The following is a 27,529-nucleotide window of genomic DNA, read 5'->3' on the forward strand; positions in this document are numbered from 1 at the left end:
GAAAAAATGGGCCCTATAGTATTTAATTTAGCACAATAGAATTTAGTTTTGTGACTTTGCAACATCTATTTTGCAAATTTGGATTGCCTTGTTGGTTCTTGAGATAGCCCTTTATCGTTAAATAAACTATGCAAAAAAAATTCCTCCAATAGAAAACGCACTAATAATATTAATAATAGCAATAAAATGCGCCACTGTTTCATTTTTCGTTTTTTTTACCCTCCTAAAATGAACATTTCTGCACTTTTACCCACGTCTTGATATATTTCACCAAAAAAGAAGTCTAACTGTCTTGTTTCCATAATTTATTAATAGGACTGTTTTTGTAGTAAGTCAAATATCTATATAAGTTACAAAGAAATAAAACGTACAAATACCAATGAAACGACAACAAACCGGCAAAAGCGTCAAAAACTTTGTACAACAGATAGCTAAAATTCAAACCGTTTACAGAAATATACAAGCTAGATCTACGGCTTACATTAAATTTCTATTATAAATCAGAGTCATGTGTGTTTTCGTGGATGGGGGGTAAAATTTAACAGCACCCATAATACCAGCAGCCATTTACGCGTCCCTGTTCAGGTTCAGTTTGTTCCCAACTATGCGGCCTATTTGACTGCTGATTCCTCTTTTTTGTCTCAATATAATTTACATAAATAAATCCCAAGAAAGACGCAGTTTCTGGACGTGTGTGTGTGTGTGTGTGTTTTCTCCCACATAAGTCCTTTGAAAAGGGCGAAAATTTTCAAGAAGAGCTGCACCGATTTTCTCTCGGTTGTTGTTCGAATGCGCACATTTACAGAGAAAAACTTGCCGAGTCTTGACAGAGGGAAAAAAAACAAGATGTCTTTCTTTGTTTCTTTAAATAGATTTAAAGCACAGCTGGCGCCTCTTGTCACCACGTCCTGCCGTATAACAGGGCCGAACACTGTAGGGCCGAGCCGTACTCTGCGCCGGGGGAGTTGAGTTGGGAGAGGCTGGCCACTTGGCTCTGCAGCGACGGCGGACTGGAGGAGTGCGGCGCCAAGTCTGGAGAGTGACCTGTGCTTCCCACCTGCTGGCTCTGGTGCTGCCCGAGGCCGGACGGGTTGCTGGACATGATCATGGCATTGCCCCCTTGCTGGTGGTGCGTCTGCGCGGAGGACGTTGGCGTGTGGCCGCTGCCTTGGCACGGCTTCCCGTCCTTGACCAGCACCGGCACCGCCACCCTCCGCGGGGACTGCTGCTGCTGCTGCTGGCAGGAGCCGCTCTCCTGCTGCATCTGCTGTTGGGAGACCTTGTCTTTAGCCTGCCTCTTCATCTTATACCGGTGATTCTGGAACCAGATTTTCACCTGGGTCGGGGTGAGGTGGATCATACTTGCCAGGTGCTCCCTCTCCGGCGCCGACAGGTATTTCTGCTGCTTGAAGCGTCGCTCCAGCTCGTAGACTTGAGCCTGCGAAAACAGCACTCGCCTCTTTCTCCTCGGGGTGCTGGACAGGGAGCCCATGCCTTTGCCAACGTCTGCCAGGGAGCTGAGGCTGCCCATGCTGCCCATGTTCATGCCCGACGACGAACCCATGAAGCGAGAGACTGGTGGGAAAATACCAAAATTTAAATAAAACACAAATTTTACTTGCAAAAAAGTAGTGATAATAATGTGTAGCTGAACTTAAAAATATAGTTTTGAGTCCAGATATTGATTTGCAGAGTTGTAAGTTAATTAACCCTGGTATCCACACAATTACAGCTTCAATAATTATCTTCATGGGAGTCAAAAAAACATCTGCATTTTCGAGGGCATCCTAGAAGCAGATCCACACAAAGCTATTAAACCTGTCAAATGCCACATTTGAACTGTCAAACTGCATCGACTAAATTTAGAAACAACAATTCATAACTGACAGCATGTTATTATCGGATAAATGTGGAGAAAACAGTGGATAAATTGTGTCAAATCATTGCGCAAAAGGAAATCTGTCTCCTATCATGAGACTTTTTCCAGATGTTGCACCAAGTGGATTAGATACAAAAACACGGCGCGATTTTTTCTCCTTTGTGCTAGAAATAAGGAAATATGAACTAAAAGCACACGGAGACGGGCGTCTTTACGCACAAAAGCGCCAAGGTGAGGAAAGGAATACAGCAAAAATGCATCACCAGCACGGAACAACCTGTATTTTTACAAAGCAAAGCTGGAAGTCGAACAGGTGCAGGATACTCACTGGTGGAGAAACGCGGGTCTGGGTTGGCTCCGTACCAGCCGGTGGCCGTGGCGCTTCCCCTCATGCCGTCCTGGTAGGACGGCAGGTCGCCCATGTTGCCCAGGTTGCCGTTACAGTAGCCCCCCATGGCCGTGTGTGACAGCTGAGAAACACCTGCCGCAGTCATGTGGTAAGCCGCAGACACAGTCCCATTATGGCCCATGTGGTGCTGCTGCATCGCCGCCTGAGAGACCTGCGGCTGCCGGTAAGAAGTGAGAGGTGCCCCCAAGTTGTTATTCTCCATACTTACTTTCTTATAGCTCTCCTCAAGGGGACTCAAGATATCGGAAACAGAAAAAGGAGTCGTATGCTTAGGGCTCATCGACATTGTTCTGGGGCTCGAGAGGGAGAAATTAGAAGGCAAGGCAATCTCTCCTTCTCTCTCCTCTCTCTTTTTTTCTCTTTTTTTTTCTCTTTTTTTTTGGCCAGAGCCCCTCTGGTTCCTGTTGTCTCAACGTCGATCCTGGTAGATGAACACGTAGGAGAGCGCCTCAAGTCCGCCCTAATTGGATTGAGTGGGAGCTCGGTGCTGGCTTTGGTTTGTTTTAGCTGGGTGCCAGGTTTAAGGCTACCATCAGAGGCGGGGCATCGGCAACAATACAAAACAGCTCTAGCCTCCTTTCGCCGTGCGTAATTTCACTTACAAGACATGTGCTCCCCTCCCACTAACAATAACATAAGCGCTGCATGATCATAAACGTTCTTCCCGGCGGCTGCAGCGGAGGTTCCGAGGCGCACCGCAGCCGTTTGGAGACGTTTTTTTCCCCACCACTTCTTCTTCTTCTTGTGGTCGACTTGTTGCTGACAAACACGCGGCTGCACCTTGGGATTGCGAGTGACCACAATACACTTTATTAACTGTAGTGATGTTTACGAGGGCCTCTTGATGAAAGGAGGCCTATATGGACTTGAGAGTTGGAGAACCACTCCTCAGTTGAACTACTGACTTTTAATGGCCATGAGAGGCCTCCAGTGATTGCAGGATTGTTTGTGTTATGCCTTATCGTACTCAGACATGCAAAAGTGCACTTGCGGGGAGGGAAAATGACTGATACTGATAAGTAAATAAATACACATCCGCGTGTTAAGTGGCTGCGTAAATGATTAACCCCCCCTTCGTTTTTTTTCTCCTTTCCCTCCTTTTGATATCATTGGACGCAAGCGGCGCGTTACCTAAATTCAGATGCACACACTCGTCAAAGAGACCCTGTATAAAAAAGAGTCTGGAGTAGGAGAGGCTCTCATGTGAAGTTAACGGCGTTCAAGTAGCTACTCTCGTGCAGCACAAGCCAGGTAGCCCTCAGTAGCATCTTGCCTTAATGCTCAAGAAGCCATTACAGTTTAACCCAATCATATCTCATTTGTCAGATTTTGCGCAGAAGCCTAAGGAAAGATTTTTCTTTTTTGCCTTTTTTTGCAACCAGCTTTGAAGTCAAAAAATTATGTTGTGGTGCCTTATACCTGAGTCCAAGCTGTAGGAGGCTTTCTGTGCACATTTCACCCTCAAATAAGATTTAAAATATTAGTTTTATAGAAAAAATGTGTGAAATAACCGAATAATGAAATAGATATTGTTCATTTTACTTGAAACTTATTGAAATTCTAGCAGGCAATAGTTTTTGGTATTTAAATGATTCAATATTTTGGCAGAAATCAATAGTTTTGACTGCATATGAATTTTTTTTTACTGTCTATTGATTTCAGTAGCAAAATTATTCACATACAATATTTAAAATATATGCAGTGAAAAATTCAAATCAGTGCAGTAACTTCTGACTTACACAATTTGTGGATGTCAGGATCATACCAGAGCTGAAAAGATGCTGTGAAAATATTCAAACGAAGCAGAAAAAAAAACCCCTTAAAATTCGATTTTCTGAAGCTCTTGTCAGCCAGTCTTGCAGCAGCAAATGCCACAGAAGTCTGTTCCTGCAGGTTGAACCGGTGTCACCTTATGCAGGAATTAAAGAAGCACAGCGTCTTCTGGTGGCAGCTCAGCCTCACATTGCAATTTGCTTCACTCTTGTGTGATTCTAACCCCTTTTTCTGTCGTTTTTTGTAACGTAGCATGCTTGGTTTTTATATTCTGTGCGATTGTTACAGTTGTACCTTGGTGCAAGCTGCTGCAGCCTCACCAGTGACAGTTTTTCACGGGGATCACCATCCACATTTTCTTGCATTTCACTGTCTCCTCTTGCTGTACATTTCACGGCTGCCTGCTTCCTCCTGCGGGATAATCTGTTGCTCTATTTCCAGGTGCAATTTAAAGAGCCCCATATACATATATCAAAACAATCCATGTCCTTCCTGTCTGCTTTACAATCATCTATAATGAGTTATCATATAGTCCGAGGCTAAATATTACAGCTAAAGATAAATAGTTTGGATGATAGCCGAGGTTGGCGGTGCGTAAATGCGTAGGCCATATAATCACAGGCAATTAAAATTACAGCATCCTTTCCCTGCATCCAAGGTAAATCTTGCTTATGCGTTGCCTAATTGCGGAATTTTCGCAAAGACATTCTTAATCATTTAAATCAGTACCTTTTCCCTGTTCTGGCGCACGGCTATTATGGCCAATTAGCAGCAATTAGTTCAAATGTTCCGGCTAATTCCTCACAATAATGAGGACACTTTGAAGTGGCGGCTATGAGGTTGGCGAGTCTTTTGTTATCGAGGCTACACGTTGTTGTTTATGAACTGATTTGGTGCCATGATATAAATCCAAAGAGCAGCTCCAGACTGGAAAAATAAGTGTGCGCAATAAAAAAAGTGAAAAGACGCTACTTGCTGTTATAAGAAATGAAAAATAGGCTCTCTTTTTTCCTTCAAAGGATGGAAATTGACCACGTAAACACGCCGCAGAGATGTCGAGAGAGATATAAGCACAGAATATTATTACTTTCACCTCGATTTAAATATTAAAAATATATATCCTGCTGCATATCCATTAATTGAACCACACGTTTACCTCCAAAGGCATAGAAATCTAAATATCCACAGCCTAATTATTATATTGAACACACCAAAAGTATAAGAAGTAAGAAATTGTACATCTAATGTTTGAAATCTGGGCTTTTTGCTCGTTACATATAAACTTGTGCCACAATAAATTAAATGTAATTTCAGCAAATTTTCCAAAATTTGTGCATAATTATTGCATCCGCCTTCCCAAAGAGTTTTTTTTTCTTTCCCTCTTTCTAACTTTTTTCTCTCTGAGCAGCTGAGACAAATAGAAAGTGAGAGAGGGTGAAAAAACAGAAAAAGTGGATACTCTGTGTGCTTTTTCGCCTCACCTGAGAGCTTAATTGATTATTAATGAATTATAAACCTTTGTTTTCCTCCATAATAGTTTATACAATTAATTCATCTCACTTCGATGTCGGAGTTTAAATAGTTGTGTTGCAGAGTTTTCCAAATCCACCCTGCTCTAAACCTGACTCTGGACTTCTGCCACACAACCTTTGAGCAAACATCCTGTCGCATGACGTCACGGGCAGCCATGTTTCCTGCAGCCAATCAGCAGCTGCAGAGCAACATAGTGGAGGAGACTCGATGAGGGAAAACCTGGCGTTTGTCAGTGAAGCACGGCCTCTAGTGGATCAGCTGCTCTCTCCATCCCCACAAACTGAACTCGCCCTTTGGTCTCATTTCCTCCATGAGGTGAGTGAGGGGCTCTCTGCAGTGATACAGTGTGTGATTCCGCCATCTAGTGGAGAAAAGGGGTCAAAAACATGAATAAATCTTAGAGAACTTTGCTAAAATGTACAGAAGATGAGCAAATTGTTGGAATATCTTGATAAAAAAAAGTCAATTTAAATGACTGAGAAGTACCAAAAGTTCAAATCTATAACTCTATAAGCATATTTGTGGACAGTAAAACACCAGCTGTGTGAACATTATGACCATAAATATCCTTACACAAATTTGTTTAACTGTACCAGTGAAATTACCATGGCTTCCACTGACAGGTTTTTAAATTTCAACTAACTCTTCTATTCTTACTATGATGTCTGACCGTACAAAACGTAGCCAAATCTTAAAATTTGTCACCAGAGATGCAATTTGTTATCTTAACACCTGTGCAATATAAGTAAAACTGTGTGATTTGATAGCACACGAGTATATCAGCTGAACCCTGTAGTGGACTGCTTAAAAAATACTTAAATACAGTTACTCCACAAAGAAAAAATAATATAATTTTGACTTTAATGCATTAAATTTATTTGTATGTTTAGTAGTTGCTTTGCAGATTCATATTTTAAAATATATGATCTGGGTAAAAGATCCGATAAATCTTTATAAATTAGGGATATACAATAATATAGGCATTATTATCTGTATCAACCAATGAAAGCATCACCCTGAAATGAAAGTTGACAGGCATACAATGTCTGTCAGGATCAAATTTTACAGTTTAGCTTGAAGTTTTTTTGGTTTTCATACTTTGTACAGTCAATGTGAATGTGTAATTTATGTCTGGATGTCTGAGTGGGCCGTCATGAAGCATAATAATGTGCTAATTCCACTGCAGGAGATGTTCCCTCCGGTTAAGTGGGAAAGATTTTTGCACGAGTAGGTTGAGCAAAGTGAGTAGTGGCATAGTTTTTGGGAGAAATCCATTATCATGCACCCCTATTATCAATAACACTGTCAGGAGGTGTATAGCATAGTGAAAGCTAAAGTTAAATATCATGGTTGTATGCTTCTGATAACCAGTAAAGTTGCAGTTTATAGCCATATAAGTCCAAACTTGACCTTTGACCTTTTTAGATGTAAAATTCCTCATTTAATCCTGTGAGGAGTTTGTAGGATATAAACTCATCACTTTCTCATTTAATCCTGTGAGTCATTTGTGTGAAATTTAGATGGAATTTGTGAGTGTATTCTTGAGGTATTGCATGTTTTTGTGTGTTCTGTGTGAGGCTGCAGTGACCTTTGACCTCCAAAATGCGTTCATCCTTCAGTCCAAGTGAATGTTTGTGGCAAATTTAAAGAAATTCCATTAAGGAGCTTCAGAGATATTGTAGGATGCACGACCACATAATTAAAATGCTCCTTATATGCTAAAAAAAAATCAATAATAATCCAGTATTATAATAATATCACCATTCTGCCTTACCTTTACCTTTACCTCTTACCTTTAATTCTGAAACACTGTACACTGTAAAAAAAAAATTTTTTTTAAACTGTCATTTTTTCAACAATTTATCATTATTACAGTTATTTTAAGTAATATATAGCTAAACCAAAGACAGAACTGTTTATTGACATGTTGACCATAAAAAAACAGGGCAAAACAGTCAAAAAATTTCCACATAAAATATAGTAATTGGTTGTTTTAGAACAACTGACCATAAAGCTACACTAAAATCAACAAAAATATCATTATTTTTCAGATATCTGCTATTAGTTGGAAGAAGAATTAGATGTAAGTTGACTGAAAAATGGTAAAACATTTTAAAAACATTTTTAAATCATTATTTTGCAGATTTTCATTAAATTCCAGCCCATCACCAGTAAAATCACAGGAAAGAAGTATTCAATAAATGTTGAAAAACAGGCCAAAACGGTGCGCATATCCGCTTAAAAAAAATCAGTATTTTTACAAACAGTTCTTTCACAATGCATGACAATAGAATTAAACAGTCCTACTGTATTTACATCAGCTAAAAATGTCATTGTTTTACAGATTTTTGCCATATTCTTCACAGTTTTTCCAACGTTAGAGTTATACACTATTTTTTAATTGATGATTCTTTTTGTTTTTACAGTGTATATTTTAGGATGACTTCGTACTTGTATTTTTTGATTTTGATTGTTGGCTTTTGTCAAAGAGCATCTGTAATGTGCAGTCTTCTTATTTTTGCTGAAGTAAAGCATCTGAAGGCTTCCTCTAAACTGTTTAACTTCTGAGACACAGCTGTGTTCTCCAGATCATTGCTTTCGAAAGCTGAATTTTGATCAAGACTTTCTTGTCTCTGCATGTGTTCAGTCAGTCTTCTGTAGAATTTCATGGTGGATGAGCTCCACCTTTATAATACAATTATATCTCATATGTTTCAAGACAGTATGTTGGCTGTTTGAAGACAGGATTACACATGACTGTCCACTAATACTGTGTTTAAGGTGTGAAGAACTTCCCTAAAAGCTGGTATTCATCTTAACATGATCCTCAAAAATCAGATGATTGCAAAGAAGAAATTACATTTCAGCTAAATGTATATTTTCTGATTTTGTCAGTTGTTTGTCATATAACAGACAGCTTTAGCTATTTATTCAATTAAACATCTTCATAAAAGTTAAACAGTTCAAAAAAAGAACTCAAAATTCACTTTTAATCTTTTCTCATTTTCAGTCCCATGGGAGCATAGAACATAATTTAATTATCATGTTTTTGAAAAACCTGTTGCAGTTATTGAAAAGCTTTTAAACAACTAAATACGTCTCAGTTCTCAAGTCAGTGTACTGTGTCGGAAACTTTAAAAACAGATTTGCTCATATTAGAGAAAATGTATGATTTCTCAGCTTCATTAATTCAACTGCATCATTTGGTCCAACATCAACTTTATTGCTCCAAGTGGCTGATACAGCTTTAAAACATTCTAACTTACAAATCAGCATTATATAAGGGTGAATTAACAACTTCTTTATTAATCAGTGTTAATTTGACTGTTATTGTTTATGTTGCTCTCTTTGCTTTTTCTCCTCTGTGTGTTTTATAAAAAATGTTATTCTTCCGCTTGTATATGCTTTCCATTCTGTAAAAGAATATCTACGCTAGACTCTGCAAATACAAAATGCCAGTTTCACCAAGTTTCTAACAAACTCTAGAAGCAAATCATTCAGATTTAAATTTCTACATATCAACCCCAAACACATCCACTGTCTCAGCTTGTCTCACTGTTTTTATGTCTGCTAGATCACCTCTACTGTTTGTGTTCCTACACCACTTACAAAAAAGAAAAGTTCAGTCTGATACATCGTATAAATAACACAGTCTTTCTTTAAATGCTATGTGGAACTCACAGATGCATTTGTTCTCTAGACACATCTTTGCTTAGACTTGCACATCCAACCTAAATTAACTGTGCTTTTTCTGCTCCTAAAAGGACAGAGATGCAAAAGTTACCTTGAAGACTGCAACGGTGAGTAGAAACAAGCAGCCACTTCTTGAGTATCTAATTTAGACATTCTTACTGTTTCCAGATTGACTATGACAAGCTAAATATTGCCGAATGAAAAGATTACAGAGGCCAGTTTTGTGAGGAAAGTTCAGGGTTTTGTAAAGATTTTTGTTAGGAAAAAAAAAAACAAAATAATCTATGCAAAAATGTAAAAAAATGAACCAGTATTTTTAATTGTGACTGCAGTTAATATTGATTAGACTTTATTTGCAGCAACATAACAAAACTCCGCCTGTGGCCCAGTTTATGTGGGCCTTATAACTTTCCTGAATGGGGCCCCCAGGCCCGGCCAGTGAGTAAAACTATAGGATGGGCCGGCTAATACAAGCCCATCCTTTTCAGACAATTCCTCTGAGCAACTTAAAAAACCAATGGCAACCTCTAAAAGCCTGTCTTTGTCACCCTTAAACCCCAAGATGCTCTAAAACACCATTGTGCAGTTAAACCTCATAAATTTGTCGCAGGGACTGATTAAACATCACGGGAATTGAAACACTAAAGATTTTGTCTCGGTCCCTTTTGGACGCGGGACAATGGTTCTTTCACAGGGAGACACCCGGACAAAAAGAGTGTTTAAGGGGAGATGCAGCGAGCTGAGGGGTTCGGCCAGTCCCCTCCATATGTGATACAAGGTGGCCCCAGTGAGGCACACAAAGGGCCAGGTGACAGGGACGATGGGCTGCAGGGTCACAGGACGAGCAAACAACATTATAGGCGGCGTGAAAGCACAAGAACCCCCCTCGTCACCGATGAAAACCTGACATGATTTTAAACACCGAGGCATATTTCTCAGGATAAGATATTCAAACGAGAGTGGGCGACGGTGCTAATCAGTCATTTATATGTGAGAATATCTAAGAATCTGAAACTATATGAAGGTTATTTCACTGCTAAGGGTTCTTTTCACCAAAAAAAATCAGCAAAAACATCAATTAAACCTCCCTTTTGGTCTTTTTTTCATGCAATACCTGTGAAATATTGAGTTACTGTTTTTAAAAAAAATGATTTTGTGCCTTTTTATTCCAAAAAAACACATCCGCTTCCAACCTGCAATACACACACATGCACTAAGGTTTTCAGATAAACTCTAATAGCTGCATTTATCCCACTTTTCCCAGAATAACAAAATAACAAAAGTTAATTGTGTAAGTGAAAAGCAGCTCCTGGTCCCAGACAACAACAGGCCGCCACAGTGAGAGAGGCTGTAATGTTTACTGGGTATTCTTATGCTTAACCACATCCAGTCCTTTTTAGAAAGTGATGTTTGCTCAGCTTTTTGGGTGCATAATTAGTTTTTTAACATTATAAAAGCCTCTTGGGGCCCCTGTCATGACCTGCTACATATTTTTAGACTCTGCAAATTAAAGTTATTTTAAGGCTACATTTGGTATTTTATATTTTACAACAGGCTTTACTCTATTAGTTTTATCCTGTGAAAGACATGGACAGATTCTGTTCAACACAAAAAGAAAGCACATTACACTGTAAAATATATCAAACAAAATATGAGAGGTTTTATTAATAATTTTGTTCACAAAAAGAAACAGTTAAACCTTTTAAAAAGTCTCCTTAAAGACGACAAATAACATTATTTCTTCCTTCAGGCTACTAGTGGCTCTGCTGCTCAGCATTCCTCTTCTATTACACCGCCTAATGCAGCCTACTGGATCTCATTTGTCTTCAACAAAAGTTATTATATACAAATATTATGTTTCAAAACAAGCTTAGAAAGATACAAATACATTATGTTGCTGGATAATTAAAAATCTACAGACTACACAAGTAAGCCATGTCAGAGAAAATCTTTCAAAAACAGTCACATACACGCGTAAAAATATCCAAATAAAAATGTGCAAAATTTCTTTTCCTTCTATAGTAAAAATCTAAATGTTTAAGTAGCTCGAAAATTTCCAAAACATTCAGAAAACATTTGATGCCCTTCTAAATGAGTTTGTGCATTGAAAACGAGGCCTTCACTTGAAGGCATTAAAGGGGACCGAGTCGCTCCAAAAGTCTCTCCAGGCGAATCTGGAGGCTGCCGCGGCCGGAAAGTGCTGCTGGTACCTCGGAGGGAGAGGAACCGCGGATGGATGCTGCAGAGACGGGTAGGCCAAATGGAAGGGCACCGCCTGAGAGGATGGAGGTAAGCAGCCAAGTTTCTCCGTGTCAAGTAAGCAGGTGTGAAAAGGTTTCCCGTCCCGCACCAGGATCGGAACTACGACTCTGCGCAGCAGCGGCGGAGGCTGCGGTATCTCCAAGTCCTGCAGCGCTCCTTCCGCTCGGCCTCTCTTCATCTTGTAGCGGTGGTTCTGGAACCAGATCTTCACCTGGGTCGGGGTTAGGCTGAGGAGGCGGGCCAGCTGCTCCCTCTCCGGGCCGGACAGGTAGCGCTGCTGGCGGAAGCGTCTCTCCAGCTCAAGGGTTTGGGCTTTGGAGAACAAAACGCGGCGCTTCTTGCTTTTTTTGGTCCTTTCTGGCTCCGAGTCGAGGGACGAGTCATCCGGCTTGGTTGAGTCTGGAGAGGCCTCAAAGCTGCATTCATCTGAGGCTGCAGAAACAAACACAAGAACATGTACAAATTAAAATAAATAGTGTTGAGAAACTGAAAATGATGCATTTTACGCATCTATCTATCTATCTATCTATCTATCTATCTATCTATCTATCTATCTATCTATCTATCTATCTATCTATCTATCTATCTATCTATCTATCTATCTATCTATCTATCTATCTATCTATCTATCTATCTATCTATCTATCTATCTATCTATCTATCTATCTATCTATCTATCTATCTATCTATCTATCTATCTATCTATCTATCTATCTATCTCCTTAAAGTTTGAGTTTATTTTAATTTTGAAGGTTATCAGTCATGTCAAAGTGTCTAAATAAGGCTGTTAAAAAAATCAGTTTCAGAGTAAAGATGTTTTTTTCAGAACAGAAGTACTCATAAAAGTCAGCATATTTGCTTCAAACATGAACTTACACATGCAGGGGCTCCGGTCGCACTCCATCCAGGAGGTGTAGGGCGAGCTGGAGGAGCAGGAAGAGTAAACCGGGGAGGACCGCGGCGCTGCGTCCGCATCCCGCTCCGGCAGATCCAGGATGCTCCTGACGGAAAAACTGAACTTGGTGGGTGCAGCCATGCCGTCCTCGCATGAAATCCCGGTAAAAAAAAAAAAAAAAAAAAAAAAAAAAGAAGCAAATACTCGAAGTAAATCTATCCAAAAAAGGGAGAAAAAACGCACAGGATCCTCTTTACGCACTGTCCAAACACCAGTGTGTTCGCGTACTCAGTGTTTACACAAACAGCTCTCCATAAGCTGCAAACACTCCTCCTGCTTATAAAGCCTCCTCCTCCCTGAATAGCTGGAGTGTTGTCACCCAATGATAGTTAGGTGTGGACCCAGAGAAAGAGTCTGAAAAAAACTCAACAATGAGCGAAGGAAACACTCGTCATCATTACAGATTCGTCCCGTATCGTCAAACTGGGAAACAGATAATGGTAATTGTTGGAGCTGAATCACGTCTTGGGTGGCAGCTGACAACAGAGCCCGTCCCATCATCAAACTCTCCCTCCTCACTCTCCTCCCCTCGTCACCCTCCTCCATCTCATCCCTCCCCTCCTCTCGTTACCAAACAAACGTGTCCAATATTTGCATACAAAGTGAGCAATTAGCGTTGATGCCTGCGAGTTGGTTTAACTAATACTCCCATTAGAGGCGCGCAAACTGCGGGCGTGAGAAGTTTTATGGTGGTCGGAGGATTCCCAAACATTTGTTCTAGTGGCCTCTTTTTGACATTTTAGGGAATGGTCCTTCTTTTTGACAGTTCTGGATGATTTATGAGTGTTTTGCGTGATTTTTACGCAAGGAAAATGTGTAAATTTCAAGTTTAAGAAGCGATTTTTAACCTACAATAATAGTTTTAAGGAGAAAACTGAAGAGATAATAAATGACGATACAGTAAAACACTGCTGTGATGATATGAAATATATCATTATCGGAGTCTTGCTGGAAAATATTATATATTAAAAAACGCAAGTGTCTTCATTATACAAAATAATAATAATCACAGATTGTTTTCTGAAGGGCAGATTAATTGCACCTTATAAATCTTTGCAGCTCATCCATCCGACCATCCGGCTTCACTTTCTGATAAATTGCATCAGTGATTTATTGCTGCTGACAAGATTTTATTAATTGGTAATCAAGACAAATTAGCAATAATCCATCATTCTGCAAGCGCACAACTTTAAGGACCCACTGTGGCTTCTAATGCATTACTTTTCCTCTTTTAATTACTTTTAAAAATTGTATCCAGTCACGTTAAAGTGGCCCAATCATGACGCTTTACGCGCTGGTGTGTGGCTCTTTTAGTCTCATATAAAACGCATTAAATGCAAAGCGTGAATCCAGCCTTATGTGGGGGCTGGGTTTCGCTTTTTCCCCCCTCTCTCCCTCTCTAAGTATTTGATATTGATATCGACCCTCATCTACTTCAGCGAGGTGCCTGAGGAGCGGAGTGCTGCTGCTGCTGCTGGTGTTAGTGGTGCTGCTGGTGGTGGACCTGCCTCCCCAGTTCGTCCTGGGTGGTCGGACGAGGGGGAACACAAATACATGCCAACCAGAGAAGGGGAACAAAGGGGGAAAATGTAGCCCCGCGTCCGAGACCCGTTGGAAGCATTTGTTCCAGTCAAGATTTTGCATTTGTTCAGTCCCGCAATAATGCCTGATTGACGCCCCGGCACAATGTCCTTTAACTTTGCAGGATAAATCCGAGCTTGTTCCGTGTTGTCATGGTTTTCAATGGAGCTGAATAGGAATCTGGGACACTATCTACTGCTCTGCGTCTACTGCCGCCAAGTCTGTAGCCCCGAGCAATATTACATGCGTAATTCAGGACGTATTAAACTCCTTTTAGATTTTCAGGGTTCAACAAAAGCGACGACCTTTATTTTTTAGTCCTACACGCTCAAAAAATGCACCTTTATCCGATTTTTTCACCAATAATGACTTTTACGCACCGCATTGCTTATTCATTAAACCCAAAGGAGCAGCTTTTTAAGTGTTTGCCATCAATACATGGACTCCTCCCGTATTTCTGTGTACACTGCGGCCCTCCTCGTGGTTGACAAACAGCAGAGGATTACAGTACTGCAGGTTAGGAGTGGATAGTTTGCAGAGGCCACTCGATTGGAGAGCAAAAACACGCAAAGGCAAAGAAAAAGTCATGTCCAAAGAGCGGGAATTTCTCTTTCCACAATGACCCAACAGCCCCCTTAATCTATTTAACACCCGCAGGGCTTCAGCCAGAGAGGGCTCTCTGCGGCTCCCAAGAGCTCTCCATGGCCAAATATTTACTCTGTTGTTCAGCTCTCCATCCCCAATCCCTCCTCAGCCAAAGGGAGATTTTTTTCTCACATGGTTCTGGAGTCAGCAGCTCAACTGACACTTTGAGACCTGAGCTATAAGGAGTCTTCTAATAAATATTATTGCAGCCTGCAATTAAACAGAAAGTCACATTTGGGGATTAGCCAAATCATAAATAACATTTTAGTTATTAATTTCTCCCAAGCTTCAAAATTGTGTTTTGGTTCCCATGAATTTATGCCCCTCATCTTGCAGAATGTTGCAGAGTTTGACTATGAGTGAATGTTTGTGCTTAAGTTTAACACAAGAGGAAGATTTTATGTTTTTGTTTGGCAATCACGGTCCAATATGCAGCAAGTGTGCTTTGGAAATGCACTTCTTCTTTTCTTTTTTTACTGATGTAGAAGGCAACAGTTAAACTGTTTAAAAGAAGAAGAAGAAACTTTCAGATGTTCTCTTGTTACAGATAATATCAAGTAAAATCACACAGAAAACTAATTCATTGATTAATAATTTACATTTTATCCCCAAGAAAACAGTCCAAATCTGTGAATAATGTCAAAATCAAAATCTGATTTTTTTTCCCAGTGGTTGTATGTTTGGCTGTGAAAGTGCACTTTATTTCCTCAATTTTAAATAGCAAAAATATTATTATTTTACAGATATGTATTATTTCTAGTCATTCTCTCTCTCTCTCTCTCTCTCTCTCTCTCTCTCTCTCTCTCTCTCTCTCTCTCTCTCTCTCTCTCTCTCTCTCTCTCTCTCTCTCTCTCTCTCTCTCTCTCTCTCTCTCTCTCTCTCTCTCTCTCTCTCTCTCTCTCTCTCTCTCTATATATATATATATATATATATATAAAGAAAAAGGTTGAAAAAGAAGCAAAATATTTTATTAAGCCTTTCAAAATTACAAATAATATGGAGTAAAATCACAGAAAATAGTATTCATTTGTATGTTGACTGTAAAAACAAACAAACAAAAAACAGGCTAAACTGTAAATAATATCTACATCAAAAATCACAGTTTTTTACAAATACTGGTTTGTTCTTTTAAAACGCATGACTATACAATTACACGGTTTGATTCTGTGTGAATCAGCTAAAAAGAAGTCACTATGTTTTGCAGATATTTGCTGTTTTTTTTTTCAGCTTTTCCAGTTTTTGAATGTTACAGTATTCCAGTGATTTTTAACGTGTTTTTTCTGGCACCGTGCTGCCAAAATTTCATCCTTTTTGATTGATTTGTTTTTACAGTGTAGCTCCAGTAGTTAAAGTTTTGAAATGACCAGATTTTGCATATTAATATTTAGTGAATTTTTCAATATGGGAGAAGAAGTAAAGCAATTTAGAGAAGTTCTTTATGGAAAAAAAATCATATCATATAGAAATTATTATTCCACTTTAAGTATTTTTATGGCTTTATTATGAATGCATGGTGGCAATTAATAGTGAAACCAGTTACTTTCTAACTTAACCAGCAGCCTAAAGCCTCTCATGTTAGCTCATTAGCATCTAGTTGTTTCCTGAGCTCAACTTCATAGAGAATTTTCTAAATTAGGAAAAGTTGCCCTAAATTACATTTCATGAAAATTCTTGAGACTCATGCACAGTATATACACACACACAGTTTGTGTTTCAGCAGAATTATTTTGTACCTGTACTTATAGAAAGTGCAACATAACTGGGACAGTAACTCAACATTTCAGGTTGGATGAATTTAAAAAGTGCTAAAAAAATCTCAGCAGTAGAGGCCTGACCTTGAACAAACACTGCAGTCTATGCTTCAGTAAATCCATCCCAGTTTAGCCAAACTCTCACCAAAGCACCACTCTGCCGTCTATTTTCACCATCCGAGACTATCCTCCACATGTTGGCTCAAGCACTGACCTCGCAGTAAAGCAGTTTAAAGATGCTTATCTGACTCCTGTGTTGCTGATTATCCGTCACCTAAACACCGATGCACAATGACCCCTCTGTTGCCCCTCGGTCCAATATGGTGTCTCAGTGTAACATCACGCTCCAGCAGCTGCACCTGCCTCCGCTGCCCTCTCCTGTAAATACCATTAGCATTTTGGAGAGGGGCTGCAGGGGGATAATGACTTGGCAGCCACATCAGTCTCTCTGCAGTAAACAGGAGTCTTGTGAGGCTGCTTGACCATGCAGCAGCTGTGCGTCGCTGCTCGGTGAAAGTGTGTCAGGAAGTCAGGATTGTTTGTATGCGCTTTGAGGCGCGAGACCATGTGTGTCAATGGAATTTTTGTAAGAGGAGTTAGAAAATGGAACATCAAGAGGAAAAGTATGACGTAAAGTTTGGTAAAAGTACAAATTAAGACAAGAGGCTCCTCAATGAACATCATTTTTTGGGGAGAGTTTTGAAATTCACTTGCAAATATTTGAGGTTTTGGGGGAACTAACTATCCTAATAACACAAAAAAAAATCACATTTTATTGACCGGAAGACAGGAAAATCAAGAAAAATTAAGAAGTTGGAAGCCACAATGTTCCCTTTAAGCTTCATATCTGCAGTGTGATGTTTATGTTCCTGAATATTTATCTTGATTTCCAAACAAGACAATCATATCACGAGTTAGACATATAAAGGAGAATGAACTATTCACACTTTAATTCAGGTAAATGTTAAAAACAGCATCAAAAAGTATAAAAAAGTTTCTTAAAATAAGACAACAGCACTTACCTTTTAACTGAACTGTTTCCACCCTTGCTGTAGCCACAGTCCATGTTGGTTCTATATGGGATGCAAAAGAATGCTAGTGCTCAATTATCATGTAGTCTGCAGCAAATAAACATATTTTACAGCAGAGTTTTTGAAGAAATACATTTAAACACATGTAAATATTTGCAGATTATTAACCTTGTAGCTGTTGTAGTGATTGTAGCTGTGAACTTGTGTTGTTATTTAAAGCAGACACAACTCTATAAACAGTATTTACAATTGAATCCATATCTACATAGAGTTGTTTAGATTTTTGCAGTATTTATAGCGGTGTGTACAGTGAAGTAACATCACCAAACTGATTGGAGCTGCAGGTTTACTTACACGCAAATGCATCACAGCAGGTTCTTTAGAAGATCAGCAGCTCTGAAACACAGATAATATTCTGTTATTTACTACAAGAGGAGCAGCATTAATCAACACTGTTTTTTGAAAGCAAACGCAGCGTCTCTCAAATTCTTTCAACCACCTTCTTGAAAACTGCAATATCTGAGCACATTCAAAAACCCTTACCAGTCAAAGACTAGACATATCAGATTTTCTTTCTACTCCAGCCTTGCAATCTGATGATTTATGTACCATCCATATGAGCACCTTAAAGACTCCAATAATAATTATTTTTTTAATGTCTGCAACACTTGATTAATTAAAAAATGTCATTTATTTAAAATTTTTGGCATTGAAAAGTTGTAAAAGAGCATCTGTCTGTATTTTGCAGTATTGCAGAGCTGTTTCTCTAATACTGTGTCTATTTAAACTTAAAAACATGATATTTCCAGTCTCTACCTGTTTCAGCCTTGTTGCAGTCTTCAGCCTCGTCTTCATGCGTTGCTCTGTGTAAACAGAGAAAACTGGTCATCCTGACAGATCTGACCACCATATACACTACTATTCACAGGTTTGGGATCACTTTGAAACATTCTTATTTTTGAAAGAGAAGCATTTTTTCCTCATAGAAGATAACATCAAACTAATCAGAGTCAATCTAGACATTGTTAATGTGGTAAATGACTATTCTAGCTCTAAACGGCTGATTTTTAATGCAATATCTCCATAGGGGTACAGAGGAACATTTCCAGCAACCATCACTCCTGTGTTCTAATGCTACATTGTGTTAGCTAATGGTGTTGAAAGGCTCATTGATGATTAGAAAACCCTTGTTCAGTTATGTTAGCATATGAATAAAAGTGAGAGTTTTCATGGAAAACATGAAATTCTCTGGGTGACCCCAAACTTTTGAACGGTTGTGTATATGATTTTGAAAAGACACCTTTAACCCCAAACCTCTTAATTCTGAGCACAAACAGCTTCTTTAGAGACCCTAAACTGTCTGACTTGTGTGATACTTGGTTGCCCTCTGCAGGACACACATTAAAAGTGAGACAGACTCCTCACATCAGCCCTCCTCCAACTCCTTCTAACCAACCACCAACTGCAGGTGGAGTTCAATTCACTTTAGCATGTATTAAAGCTCTGAAAGTCAATGTCACTGCAGCACAGAGCCCCTTTAAACGCAACAGTATCCCTGCACAATGGTATCTACAGATTAACAATTTCTCAGAGGTAAATCTACTTTGTACCTGTTGCTCCTCTTTCTCTGCAGCCTGTTGTATAATTGAGGGATGATCAATGAAGGCAGTGAATGTTATATTAAAGGCAGCGCTGCAGTTAATGTCATTTGCACTATAGATGGTAAAAGAGGAAAGACTGCTGCTTCTAAGCTCACTGATCTTTAGCTTTTATCTGTATATTTGTGCAACCGCCATCTGTGTATGAACATGCAAAGGCTCACTTTAGCTGCAACAGTTACTAATTGTACTGCAGAATCATTCATCTGAGTTGATGCTTTCTGATGTGACAGACACATACATTTAGTTTCTGAGTTATTTAAAAAAAAACATTTACTGTAATAAATAAATAAACAAATAAATAAATGAAAGAGGTGAGAATCTGGCATAAAGGGTGCAAAAAAACTTAAACAATTAAATACTTTGACATTCAAAAACTGTAAAACAACAGCAAATATCTGGAATATAATTACATTTTATCTAATTGGAATAGATTAAAGCAGTGCTATTTTACAGTCACTCATTGTAAAAAAAAACAAAAACAAAAAAAAACAACCAATCAAACAAAAAACAACGCCAAAATCCATGAATTAATATTCGTAAAAATACAGTTCTTTATGTCGACATTCTGTGCAGATTTTGGTCTTTTTTATTTTTATTTTTTTACAGTTAACATTAAAATTAAACTGAATTTTACTAATTGTTATCTATATTTTTTAAATAGGGATAGTCCATTTGTAGGGTTGTTACCATGCGGTCAATTGTTTTTTTAAGGGGTTAACACGGAAATTAATACATTTTTTGTGTGTGAATTTACTGGTTATCTGTAAACAGGGAAAAGCCATAAATAACAGTAAATTATCAGACTATCTACTGTTTAAAATGAGTAGAGCCTTCATTTTTAGTATTGCAAAATACTGTTCAGTAGTTTCTCAGTGCCTGAAAACCATTTTTTTCCCAATATATTTTTCCCTAAATTTCCAGCAGATGGCGCCACTGTATTGCTATCTGTCTGGTTTCAGTGCGTGTTGGCCCCGAATCAGCAGCATGAGTGACCCTGGTCAGATCAACATGGACACACAAGGAGGCTAAAGGAGATTAAAACAGATTGTTCAGCAGTTTGGTTTTATTTAATATTATTATTACCAAAGAACAAGTGGAGAGATATGGCCTGAACGTCTGTTTGGTTGGCTGCTGCTCAGCAATGTCCTTTATTATTTTAGGCCACACTACAAATAAAACCAGCTCACCTCCACCTGAGCTGCTTCGGAATCCACTAATATGCAATTTGGGATTAAATATTAAAAAAATAAATAATACGACACTTCATTTCCATGTCAGTGTCACCATTAAAAAAGGGCCTCAGTTGTGATTTAATCCTGTAAAATATTCTTTTTATAGGAGAAAGAACCAAATTATGCACAATTTAACTTCATGTTCCAAAGAGGGGGGAAAAAAAATCTAATTTCTATGATTCCTAATTTTCCAATCATTTATTTTCTCGGCGCCAGGCTCCCAAATTCAATAACAAAAATATCAGAGGGCCTGCAGCACTCTGTCAAAGTCCTCCCCTGACATTCTACATCTGACCTCTGTTTGTGTGTGAGGATATTGAACACTCGGTCTGCTCGGTAATCTAATAACACTGCGCAAAAAAAATAAAAAACAAAATAAATCTGACGCTCGTGTGCCCAAATCTGACTAATTGCAGGAATGTTTCTGTGCTCATGCGGGGATGTGAATGGATGAGGAAATTCAATATAAGCCCAGTCCAGGTGTGACTCAACGATTCCTCGTTGCGCAGAACGCGGCGGTGTGGTCTGTATCAACACCCCATTTGCACGTTTCTGCACCAAGCAAAGCGCTGCGTAAAAGGTGCAGTTTAAAGGTAAAAGCTCTCCATTTTCCCCCTCAGCATCCCGGGACAAAGAGGGGCTCCAAATTAGGGCGGAATGAAATATTTAATACTAATGGATGCCAGGTGCCAGACGAACAGATGTCAAGGTGATGTATGCGTAAAAGTGTCGTAAATATTGTTTCTTCGTGTCCCCTCTCCGCTCCAAGCCGGTGCCTGGCCCTTCTGAAACACGACTCGTTAACCTGCGTTCGTCCTCATTAAGGCCGCACTAAAGTTACCAGGCCAAGTCCAGTCCAGAGAAGTGCTAACCTGCAGAGAGGCTTTAATGGTGTCACCGCTGCAAAGGTTAGAGTCATCAATGCGGGTTATTTTAAAGGCGCCCAAGCGATGGCACGACTCTAAAAACCAGCCTTAAACATCCATATAGTGTCGTCTTATTTGTATCAAAGCAGCTGGAGGCGCTTCTCTGCTTTCTGCGCCTTCATAACCCGGATTAGTTGCGTTTTTTCTGGGCGACAAACTGCAGGGCCTCGTTTCTCCACACATAACTCTAAAGTCTGTGTATCTTAATGCACGTCAGTCAGTTTGGGGACAGTTAGTATGAGATGACAGACCTCCAGACCCTTTGCGAGGCAAGAAATCACTGCGCGTCCCCATAATAAGCCATTAGTGGTGACTTTGGATTTCCCGCAGGATCTCACTGGGAACATTAAACCGGGAACTTTTTTTTCCTCCCTACTTCTGTTTTCTCCAAAAAGAATCTGAGCGACTGTGCTGCGTCCGAAGGCTGCAGATAAGAAAGTGTGACTTTTTTTAAAATTTTATTTATATATATATATATATATGTATATATATATATATATATATATATATATATATATATATATATATATATATATATATATATATATATATATATATATATATATATATATATATATATATATATATATATATATATATACATAGTTCAGGCGCATTACAGTCAGGATATCAGCTGATTGAAAGTGTGTTTTGAAATGTTGAAGTTCAGGCCCAATGTTGGAAAGTCAAGTGATGTGAGGATGTAACTAATGTACGTGGATTGATGTGAAAATGACAAAATTTAAAAAAATAGAAAAATAAAAATAAAATCGGTACTGTCGCGCCCCATAATAATAATAATAATAATAATTCCAATAGTGATAATAATAATTCCAGTAGTGATAATAATAATTCCAATAGTGATGATAATAATAACAGTAATAATAGTGTTAGCAATAACGATAATGATAATGATAATAATAATGTTAGAAATAATATAAAAAATAATGTTAGCAACTACAAGAATAAAAATAACGGCGGAAGTAACACTCAACCTTGAAACAATAAAATATAAATATAAATTTATAATTTATTAATTAAATTATTATAATTTATATGAATAAAAATTTATATAAAATATATAAAAAATAATTACAGAAGTTATTTTTCAAATTTGCATTTAAGCTGTTATGGTTGTTGCATGTATTATTAATTGTTATAGGAGGAAAATTAGCATATATTGTCTTTTTTTGTTTAAATTCTGACAAAATTGTATTGTATTTATTATTTCTTACTTATTTAATTGTGAGCATTATGATGATAAAGTGAATTGATATATATATATATATATATATATATATATATATATATATATATATATATATATATATATATATATATATGAAATCTGTCACTTTTTTGTCTCTTTTTCTTTTATACTGAAAGATAAATATGTAATCTGATGTATTGAAGTTCGGAAAGAATGACATATAAGTAGCTCAGATATATTTAGTTAAACTGGAAAAAGAAAAACACTTTCAAAACTGTTTTTCATTAATCGGATTAAACTGATATTACATTGATTATTGATGACTTCAGGAGAGCGCAGAATCCACTTCCTCACATCATCGCGTTTCTCACAGAAAATCTGTGTATTTCAATAAGAAAAAAATGATAATTTCACAGCTTCCTTAAAAAATAAGGTTAATTTAGTGTCGTTGCCCTTTCATATTGATACGATTATTGGCGTCGATGGGTTATTTATCGAAGAAATTAAAGAAATTGCACCAGGAGTTACAATTGGACGAGAAAAATCTGGATGAGGTAACAAATCCAAACATTTTTTTCAGAATAAAAACTTACTTCATAAGATGCAAATTATTGATTTACCTTATTGGAGATGATTACGCATATTTTATCCACTGGATCAAACTGAACTCCACTGCACAGACCTGAGAACAGATGACTTGTGCAACATTTGGGGGGGGGTTTCCCTGCTGCTATTTCGATCAAGATTAATCGAAATCCTGCTGCAATTATCAGCTGTTTAAACGACTTTGTAGTTTAGATGAAACCAAAACAGTGCCAGACTTTAAACCCAACACAGTTTTCCAGCAACTGCGGCCATGTGGTGACAACTGCTGAGCTCCTCGTGTCTTCACTTGTTCAAAATGTGAAAATTAAAACGCATAACGTGGTTAAGTGACTTTGCTCACACATGAAGGAGATAGTTGAGGCGGGAGTGTCTGTGCCATCCCGCTTTATGGCTGCTTTTGTAATGCAGGTAAACAAGATGAGGTGGTTTGTGCACCTTTTTCCCCCTCTGAATCTGCTCACTTTACTCTTGCTCAAATTAGAGATGTTTAAATTGAACCTGTAATTTATGGATTTTTTTTCCTCTCCAGGGCGCAAGAATGGACACTTTTCTAACCTTTTCTTGCAATGTGACTGTTTAAATAAGAAAAAAACTTTGTGTTTTTGTACTAATTTAAAAGAAGTAACGTTCAATCATTACAAATTAGAAGATGCATGTGTTTCTGCTATGATAAGAACGCACAGGTTCCATAATTATCTGGAAACTAGCTGAAAATGTTGATTTCATCCCAGTTTTTTAAAACCGAATGAGGAACCCATTAACAGAACAGGCATCTTCCCTTAAAGAATTATAGCAAAAAATATACATTTTGCCTGCACCAAATCAAACACATGAAATCCAGATACAATTGGAGCCACTGTGCTGTAGTTTATCTGGCTTCACCTCCCAGCTGTTGGAGCTTATGTTTGCCGCACAGATTCAGCAAACACAATCTGCAAACAACAGGAACAAATAATTAATACAACGTAATCTCCTTTTGAATTATTGCAAGAAATATTATGGGGGTAGACTGTTAGAAATCTGTCTGAGGTTTGTCCAGTGTTTTTTTTTTTTTTTGCTCTCGAGTTGTTTGCATAGTTTGAGCATATTTGTAAAGTGATACACAAACTTCTGAAAAGTTATTCTAATGCCTGGAGAGAGCTCAAAGGCTGCAGGTCAGCGATGCAAACAAACAGGAGGAAGCGTAAGAAACCTAATATGGGACGATATGATATTATTTACAAAATGCCTTCCAAGCATTGAAATATGGATTATCGAGTGTGGAGGGAGCTGGTGTTGCACACACACTGCATGAAACAATGGAGTCTGCTGGGCTGCATTAAACAAGGGTCCGTCCTGCAGGAGCTGAAGTAAAAAAAAAAGGCATCTAACAGAGGAAACTTTAAATCAAAAATAAATACTGCACATTCGCGAATCTATTTATGCGCTTTTATTTTTGAAAACATCTACGAATACGTCTAGTGAAGCTCAATATTGATTTAATGTAATAAAAAAGTGTGTCAGAAGCACGAGCTCATAGAAACCGTTTTAGATTAAAGGAGGAGGGGGGAAACAGAGTTGTGCTTGTAGAAGCTTTGAGTCCATCTGTTGCACAATTAGTCTGACAAGTGATGCCTTTCCTTCACGGGCGCTATGAACAATTCAATTCGACATGGACGATTTTGGGGGCTTGTGCGCACTACAGGCATGTGACAGCCATGTAGAGGCTGGAAATCATGCGTGGAGGCTCCGCAGCGCTAAACGGCCTCCAACAAAGGAGCCCAGTCGAGCAAAACATCAGAAACACAAACAGTATTTAGGAAAAAATAAATAATTAAGATACATATTTTTACATTTAGGTTGCTGCCTAAATACCCCAAAGACAGGAGACTCCCTTAATCCTTAATTATATTATTAATGTTTAGATAACGTTTCTTTTTGGCTAATAGTAAAATATATAAAATAAGAATAACTAATAATTTGTTGCACTTTCACTGAGTATAATTATCACATCTTTATTTCTGGCTACATTTGAATTTAAAATAATTATTTTAATCCCCTCCCATTCTTGTTTTGCAACCATGCGCTCTAATAATAATATTTCCCAGTTGCTCTTTGGCGTCATTAATCAGATAAACATGTATACAAACGCGCCCATGATCCCCGCGCTGTGCCGGCACTCTATTCCGTCGCAGAAAAAATATATATAAAAAATTAAGCATGAAGGTGCATCCGCTTCTGAAAATGAAGATGGAGCAGTTTTCCGCAGACCTGTGATCCCTCGACACTGACCTTTTGGTTATTTCAGCCACCAGAGGCACCTCAGTGGAAACAAGTCGAGCACGTCCCCCCCCCCCCCCCCCCCCCCCCCTCCAACAGTAAACACTATCCTTGACGCATTAGTGGCCTGGGAGCTGCGCAGGACGGGCAGGTGGGGGGGCACAGGCGGCGATGCGGTGCTAAATTTACAAAAAAAAAAATGAAAGAAAAGAAAAACATCATCAACTCAGGCTCCAATTCCGTCGTCTTAAGGCAAAAATGTCATAATGCAAAAACAAAATATATATATATATATATATATATATATATATATATATATATATATATATATATATATATATATATATATATATATATATATAACATAACAGAAAATAACATTTACACCTCCTTAAAAGGTAAGTTTACCTGACTTGTACTGGTGCACTGTAATTTGTGCACTTTCAGAGCTTTGCGCCATCCTCAAAAGGTGGGAAAACCAAACCAAATATACATTTCCCTCCTCCAGTATCCAGTCCTCAAAGACTCTGCCTGCTGAAACAAATACCGAGGACCACTTTGTGTACATTTTCTGGCCCCTCAAAGCCGCTTTTCAACAATATTCCTAATTGCTCGGCTGTTCCAGGGGTGCTGTTTGATGTTTACATGCGCGCTGATCCCCTCAGATTTGTGCAGAGATGAAGGTCAGTCATGCGCCGTGGCCTTTTTAAAAAATATGACACGAGAAAACCCAAAGCATGTGTCAAAAACGGGGAGAGAGAGAGTGAAGGCGCAAAGTTATGGCATGTGTTTGTTTCTGGTGTCGGGCAGCAACAAATCTTTCTTATTGCTTGCAAGTGGGGTTTCTCTCTGCAGCGAGTGCACGTATGCAGAGGTAGTAAAGTTGGAAATAATCCCTTTGTAAGACACTGGACTGTAGACTTAGAGCCTGAGAGCCAATTATGTAAAGGTCAAGAAATAAAAGGTAATTATTTTATCACAGAAGAGCTCAGAAAGCCTGCATGCCATTAACGCATGCTATGCGTAATTGGCTGCAAAAAAGGGCAACATTTGGCCTGTCCGGTGCAAAGCCTTCATGCAAATCAAAGAACCTTCCAGTTTAAAATGAAAAAGTGACAATGATTGGGTTAAGACAGCGCTTTAAAGTGTAATGTTCGTTTCACGTGTCTAAATAAATCAAATAATACTCGATTCAAAATTGGCACAGCAGTCAAAACTGTCTGCGGTTTATTTAATTCATTTATTTTCAGATTGCACGACTAGAAGGATTCTCTCCAAAGGTGTTCGCCTTTTGGTGGCTTCATTTTCAGCAAACCGTTGTGCCACGAAGGGATTTCCTTTTGGTGTGTTTTGCAAAGTGTAATAGCCTCGATTTTGATGCTTTAAAGAGAGAATTGATAAAAAAAACATGGACGAATGATAGCTGAGAACAAAAATTTGATAATCCTTAAGCGCATTGAGATATAATTTACAAACATCTCCCAGCTAATTGCATTACTCTAAACCAATCATTCATTTCCTCCCATTTCCTTAATGATGCCATTTAAAAGCTTGACATGAAGGCTGGTGTAGTGGAGCGTAAAGCCACCCAAAGTCAGCTTTTGACAGTAGATTTGAGGTTTTAATTTTATTTTGAAAGGCTTAATTATTAATATAAAGACATAGACATTAAATATGTCTACTGTTACATAAGCTGCTGTAACAATGTAAATTTCCCCTGGAGTGGGGAGAAATAAAGAACTTTATCTTATCTTATCTTAAAAATATAACTAAATACAGTTTATTGTTTAGTGAGGTTTAAAATGCACAAATTGATGCGCTTTTCTGACAATCTGACTATTTTCTCAGTTGGTGTTACTTTGGGATCGCCGCCAGCGGCTGCTTTTACTCATCTTTTCATCCAGCGTCACATCACTGCTGCAAGATCTGATCCAAAATCTTGATATTGCATTATACTCACCCTATCTGTGTCAGTAACAAACGCATTCATGGTGGCATATCCCCAGTTTTGCTTTCTGATGGGAGAGTAGGACGAGGAGGAGGAGGACTGGAGGTGGAGGAGGGTGGCGGGCATCTCTGAGGACTTGTCATGTCAAACTTTTTGGACCAATGGCGACGCAGCT

At 38.5% G+C, this 27,529-nt stretch overlaps 2 protein-coding genes across 3 annotated transcripts; both read right to left on the reverse strand.

Annotated features, from left to right (window-relative positions):
* Window positions 1–288: 288 nt before the first annotated feature.
* Window positions 289–27,430, reverse strand: nkx2.1 (NK2 homeobox 1). Of its 2 annotated transcripts, XM_055006183.1 has the most exons (7): window positions 27,367–27,430; window positions 18,329–18,375; window positions 17,867–17,908; window positions 17,504–17,554; window positions 2,208–5,955; window positions 1,367–1,575; window positions 289–1,267 (listed from the first exon to the last, which is right to left on the reverse strand). In XM_055006183.1, the coding sequence occupies exons 5-7, from the start codon at window positions 2,572–2,574 to the stop codon at window positions 899–901; spliced, it is 945 nt and encodes a 314-aa protein (XP_054862158.1). In that variant the 5' UTR covers window positions 2,575–5,955; window positions 17,504–17,554; window positions 17,867–17,908; window positions 18,329–18,375; window positions 27,367–27,430; the 3' UTR covers window positions 289–898. The 2 variants fall into 2 exon arrangements, with proteins under 2 accessions (XP_054862158.1, XP_054862157.1); XM_055006182.1 differs by having other exon boundaries at window positions 289–1,575; window positions 27,367–27,429.
* Window positions 10,926–15,446, reverse strand: nkx2.9 (NK2 transcription factor related, locus 9 (Drosophila)). Its single transcript, XM_023272632.3, has 2 exons — window positions 12,426–15,446; window positions 10,926–11,981 (listed from the first exon to the last, which is right to left on the reverse strand). Exons 1-2 carry the CDS (start codon window positions 12,583–12,585, stop codon window positions 11,407–11,409), a joined length of 735 nt encoding a protein of 244 aa, XP_023128400.1. The 5' UTR covers window positions 12,586–15,446; the 3' UTR covers window positions 10,926–11,406.
* Window positions 27,431–27,529: the final 99 nt, after the last annotated feature.

Source organism: Amphiprion ocellaris, chromosome 20 (genome assembly GCF_022539595.1).
Source record: "Amphiprion ocellaris isolate individual 3 ecotype Okinawa chromosome 20, ASM2253959v1, whole genome shotgun sequence".
Lineage (NCBI taxonomy): Eukaryota > Metazoa > Chordata > Actinopteri > Pomacentridae > Amphiprion > Amphiprion ocellaris.

Excerpts from the sequence above, each read along its gene's own strand:
- nkx2.9 (XM_023272632.3), bottom strand. The coding sequence starts at position 12,585 with ATGGCTGCACCCACCAAGTTCAGTTTTTCCGTCAGGAGCATCCTGGAT. Across the intron at positions 11,982-12,425 it reads CGACCGGAGCCCCTGCATGT|CCTCAGATGAATGCAGCTTT; the intron begins GTAAGTTCATGT and ends TTGTTTCTGCAG.
- nkx2.1 (XM_055006182.1), bottom strand. The coding sequence starts at position 2,574 with ATGTCGATGAGCCCTAAGCATACGACTCCTTTTTCTGTTTCCGATATC. Across the intron at positions 1,576-2,207 it reads AGACCCGCGTTTCTCCACCA|TCTCTCGCTTCATGGGTTCG; the intron begins GTGAGTATCCTG and ends TTTTCCCACCAG.